The sequence below is a fragment of the Telmatherina bonti genome, assembly GCF_933228915.1.
Source record: "Telmatherina bonti genome assembly, chromosome: 24".
NCBI lineage: Eukaryota > Metazoa > Chordata > Actinopteri > Atheriniformes > Telmatherinidae > Telmatherina > Telmatherina bonti.
The window spans coordinates 12,068,375-12,073,055 of record NC_136633.1 but is presented as its reverse complement, the minus strand read 5'-3'; the positions used below and the strand labels follow the sequence as shown (position 1 = coordinate 12,073,055).

The 4,681-nt window shown below is 43.2% G+C and overlaps 1 protein-coding gene across 1 annotated transcript; it reads left to right on the top strand.

The window, feature by feature from the left end:
- Positions 1-3,409: 3,409 nt before the first annotated feature.
- On the top strand, positions 3,410-4,126 carry LOC306774095 (leucine-rich repeat-containing protein 3-like; the record flags this gene model as incomplete). Its single annotated transcript, XM_079264078.1, has 1 exon — positions 3,410-4,126. The coding sequence occupies one exon, from the start codon at positions 3,410-3,412 to the stop codon at positions 4,124-4,126; it is 717 nt and encodes a 238-aa protein (XP_079120204.1).
- Between the last annotated feature and the right edge of the window lie 555 nt (positions 4,127-4,681).

The following is a 4,681-nucleotide window of genomic DNA, read 5'->3' as shown; positions in this document are numbered from 1 at the left end:
CGATCATATGCTTTCAAATGTGAAAGCATGATCATGTGCTTTCACAAATGCATAGGTTCATGTGTGATTACATGGGTTTACATAGAATGTATGTGGATTTCACATGTGAATATAAAATAAATAAAAGTAATGTGAAAAAATATAAATAAAAATATATAAATATTTTGCATGCCAATTTACATGGTTTTTGCAAATGGTTATATGGTTTCACAGGTGAATTTACATTTGTGGAGTCACATATGCATCTCATCTTGTTTATGAGTGAGGGAAGGATGGAGCGTGAGATTGAAAGGTAGTTTGGCGCAGCATCTGCAGTAATGCAAACTGTGTGCTTGTCTGTCGTGGTGAAGAAGGAGCTGAGCCACAAGGCAAAGCTCTTGATTTACCAGTCAATCTATATTCCTACCCTCACGGTCTGTGGGTCGTGACTGAAAGAACAAAATCTCAAATACAGGCGGCTGAAATGAGTTGAAATAATAATGAGTCTCCTGCCCACTTTCCCTTAGAAACAGTGCGAGAAGCTTGGCCATCAGGAAGGGGCTCAGAGTAGAGCCGCTGCTCATCTGCATCAAGAGGAGCATCTGCTCCTCTTGATGCATGCTAGGGCATCTGGTCAGGATGCCTCCTGGACATCTCCTTGGTGAGGTGTTCTGGGCACGTTCCTGCAGATGGAGACCCTGGGGAAGACCCAGGACATGCTGCAGGGACTATTTCTCTCAGCTGGCCTGGGAATGTCTCAGGATTCCCATTGTTGAGCTGGAAAATGTGGCTAGGGGGAGGGAAGTCTGGTATTCCCTGCTTAGGCTGCTGCCCCAGTGACCTGAACCCGGATAAGCCGCAGAAAACAGATGGATGCATGAATGGATGGATGGAGTTACATATTTGATTAAATGGTTTCACATATAATTCTTATGTGTTTTATTTGTGATTTTTAAAGGTTTTACATGTCATTTTAAATTAGTTTTATGTGCAATAATATGATTTGACATGGACATTTTTGGTTTTATTTTGGGTTAAATAACAAAAATATGTACTGTTGGTAGAATTTAATACCATTTTTGAGTAAGAATTATCTTTTGTAGGCATTGTTTAAATAGTTCTTTCAGTAGTTGATGTTCTAGAAGTTATTTAATTTTAAGTTCCTTCATTTAGTCATTTAGTTTAAAAAACGATTTATTAAATTTGCTATGACACGTTTATATTTTGGAGACATGGATTACACCTTTCTAGTTCTATAAGATGGGATGAATATGAGGTCATTGTGTAAATGAAAAGAGGAAAATAAAAAAGATTTTAGGTATGTTACTGTCTGTATGTTGTCTTGTGAAAAGTAAACTGTACGGCTGCATTCAGTGAAACCTCCAGATGAAGAGTAAAAACTGTTAAAATGTACTTTAAGCAGGAGAAACGCGGCTTTTTTTGGTGACTTTAATTGTTTTGCGCATTTAATTATCCTTTTTATTTATGTTTATTCATGTGTTTAAGTACAGCCCAGCCCACAAAGTCAGTCAGTGACCCCCTCAACATTTCCACCAACTCATAGTGAAGGAACCTGGACCGGTCTCTGCGCACACACGCGCTCCGTCACGCACACACCAACAGACGCACCTCTGCTGCAAAGCTGCGCCGACGGGAGGTCGCGGCTAAACAGCTGGATCCGGACTCCCGGAGAGGCTGCAGCTCCCGCAGCACCATCAGCACCGGAGGGAGAGAAGGAGGCGACGAACAGTGGGGATGGAGCGCGCGGTCAGCCTCCTGGATGCCGCATCCCGGACAAGATCCTCCACGCTTTCTGCTCACTGATCCGAACCGGACAAAGTGGAGATCTGAAGTAGGTGCCGACTTAGATAAAAGGACAAACTCACTTTGTTATTGTTTGAGTTTTCTCCATAAACAACATGGATACATACTGGACCACAGTTATTAAACTTACTCATTTGTCAAAAGGCTTTATTCATCTTGATTTGCTGCAAAATGCTCTCCAACATGTCACTTTAATGTGTAATTTCTGAAACTTTTAATTACATGCTTTATAATTAAACTGCCTGTAATTTTTCTGGGAAATCATTTATTTCAGAGTTTTAGAGAGGGATCTTTTAAAATGGTTTTATATCCAGCTAATCACACCGTGGAAAAAGACTCTAAGCATCTAGGACCAGAATTAAAGACATTACTGACAATTTCTTGCTTACAAAACAACTTAATTTGTATTCTTTGTATATTTGTTTCACTTATCTCCTACCTACCTTCATTAAAAGCACATTTGCTGTTACAGCAGCCTATTTATCTTCTTCCAGCATTCTTTCTGGCACGCCTCGGTCTTTCTCAGCATTTGGCTTATCAACACTAATGTCATGTTAGCAGAGAAATCAGCTTGTTTGACATCCAACATCTGCAAAAACAAGCTGCTTCCTGCTTATCGGTAGCTTTTTGTTATCACGTGCCTTCAATGCACCGTGTCCTGTAGGGGTTTTCATTTGCATTCTGACCTTCACTGCCCTCAGATACGTCACCGTTAATCTTATAGAGTACACACAGCTTTTTATTTAATCACAAATCGCTGTTTTCAAAGTTCACCTGCTGCATATTGATGAGCCCACACCTTGTTTAATGGCTTGTCATTTTATTGCAGGGGACAAATTTGGAGTTGAGGGAACCAATGCAACAGAAACTTGCTATTATTATGATAATGTTGAACTTTACTAGCTTTGCCCTCTGAGAGGGAATGAGTCTGGAAAGAGGCAATGCTGTGGAAGTTTTCCTGGAGAGAGGATTCAAGATGATGAGAGCAGAAAATTAGCAGCAAAAACCCTGAAATCTCATTCTCACCTTTTGTTCCTTTCATTTTGCAGGTTTGTTCCAGCTGGCTGGGGATATGCGACCTCCAACCCTGGATTCACGCTTCTAACTTGGCCGGTCAAAACATTTTCCACTTTCTGCTCGGGAGGTTGCCACAGCTACGCTGATCTATGACATATCATTGAACGAGCATGCAAACATTTGGATGTGCGCTCTATTTTCACCTGGATCAAGGCTTAATTTTCCATAACTGTCAAGCTAAATGATGGACGAGAATATCCGGGTAAATGTTTTAAGGTGCCCGGAGAATTAAACCTTGGTCTTTTCATTTCCTTGTCTTTAATGGATTCGAACAACTTTTGCCACAATGCAAGGTCGCCTGGCAAAGAGCTCGGCTGGAAGATAGGAATAAATCTCCATGAATGTGAGTTTTATTTGATAGACTGATACATTTTCGAATGAGCTCATGTTTTTTCCTGAATTGTTTTGTATTGCGACCGTAAGCACTAGCCAACAACACTGATTTCAACACCCGCTAATGGGGGCTTCTCAAAGGTGTAGCTCCCCCATAACACTTGCTTCTTGTGGCTCTTTTTGCTTCATTGGAACGATGCTGCTTCTGTCTGTCATCCCAGCGCATGCCTGCCCAAAGATCTGCCACTGCACAGACCGGAACGGCATGGTGGTGCAGTGCACCTCCCGCAACCTGGAGAGTATCCCACCCAATTTACCGAAGGACACCATTGTTCTTTTGCTGTCATCAAACCGGATCCGGCACATCTCAACGGAGGCCTTTATGGACCTCCCCCGCCTCAGGGAGTTGGACTTGTCGCACAACTCCCTTGACAGTGTGGAGACTGGTGCCTTTCAAGGAGTGTCAGACAGCCTTCGGATTTTGGATCTGTCAAACAACCAACTTAGCAGCCTCCCAAGGGAAACCTTCTCCAAGCTGCATGCCCGGGTTCGCCTCTCTCATAACCCCTGGCACTGCGAATGCTCGCTGCAGGAGGTTCTCCGGGAGCTGAGGCTCGATCCGGAAACAGTCAACGAGGTCAGCTGCTACACATCGGTGCAGGAGGAGTACGTGGGACAGCCTGTGATCCAAGTCCTGGACTCTGGGATCAACTTTTGCAACTTCCACCACAAAACGACAGATGTGGCCATGTTTGTGGCCATGTTCTGCTGGTTCTTCATGGTGACAGCATATATCGTCTATTACATCAAACACAACCAGGAGGACGCGAGGAGGCACATGGAGTACCTCAAGTCCCTGCCCAGCACCTCCCACATCAGCAAGGACTACGACACAGCGAGCAGTGTCTTTTAGTGTCTGAGTCAAAGCGTAGCAATGAATGTGGATAAAAGTGCACCGCTGAATACAAATGAAAGCAAAGCAACCAATGTGGGATACAGTGAACACTGAGAGGTGACATTTGTGCAGAGAGTGATATATGCTGCGCGAGGCACAAAGACATGAGGGGGAGGCTTAAAAATCTCATCATGAAGTAGTTACTGTCTGCTGACTTCCATGAAAGAAAATCCCAGTCAGGACTTTTCAAGGGGGCGTAACAGAGGGGAGTGGGTGTAGCATGTAGACGCACTTCTGTGTTCATCTACCAAGCAACTGCAAAGAGTTTATGCGTTTAATTTTCCATAAAAGAAACATGTTGCAGAGGAGATCTGAGGGGCAGTGAAAGCTTTTAACACCTTACGTTTAAGGTGGAATTACAGCCTTGAAATTAAATTTCACTCTTGAGCACTCGTGTTCTGCTTCGGGAGGGAGGAACTTTTGAAGTTGTTCCTGAGTCCATGCAGTAATGCAGTGATTACCTTTGCGCAGTGAAAAGTAATTCATTCCTGTCACAGACGTCCTTTATTTGGA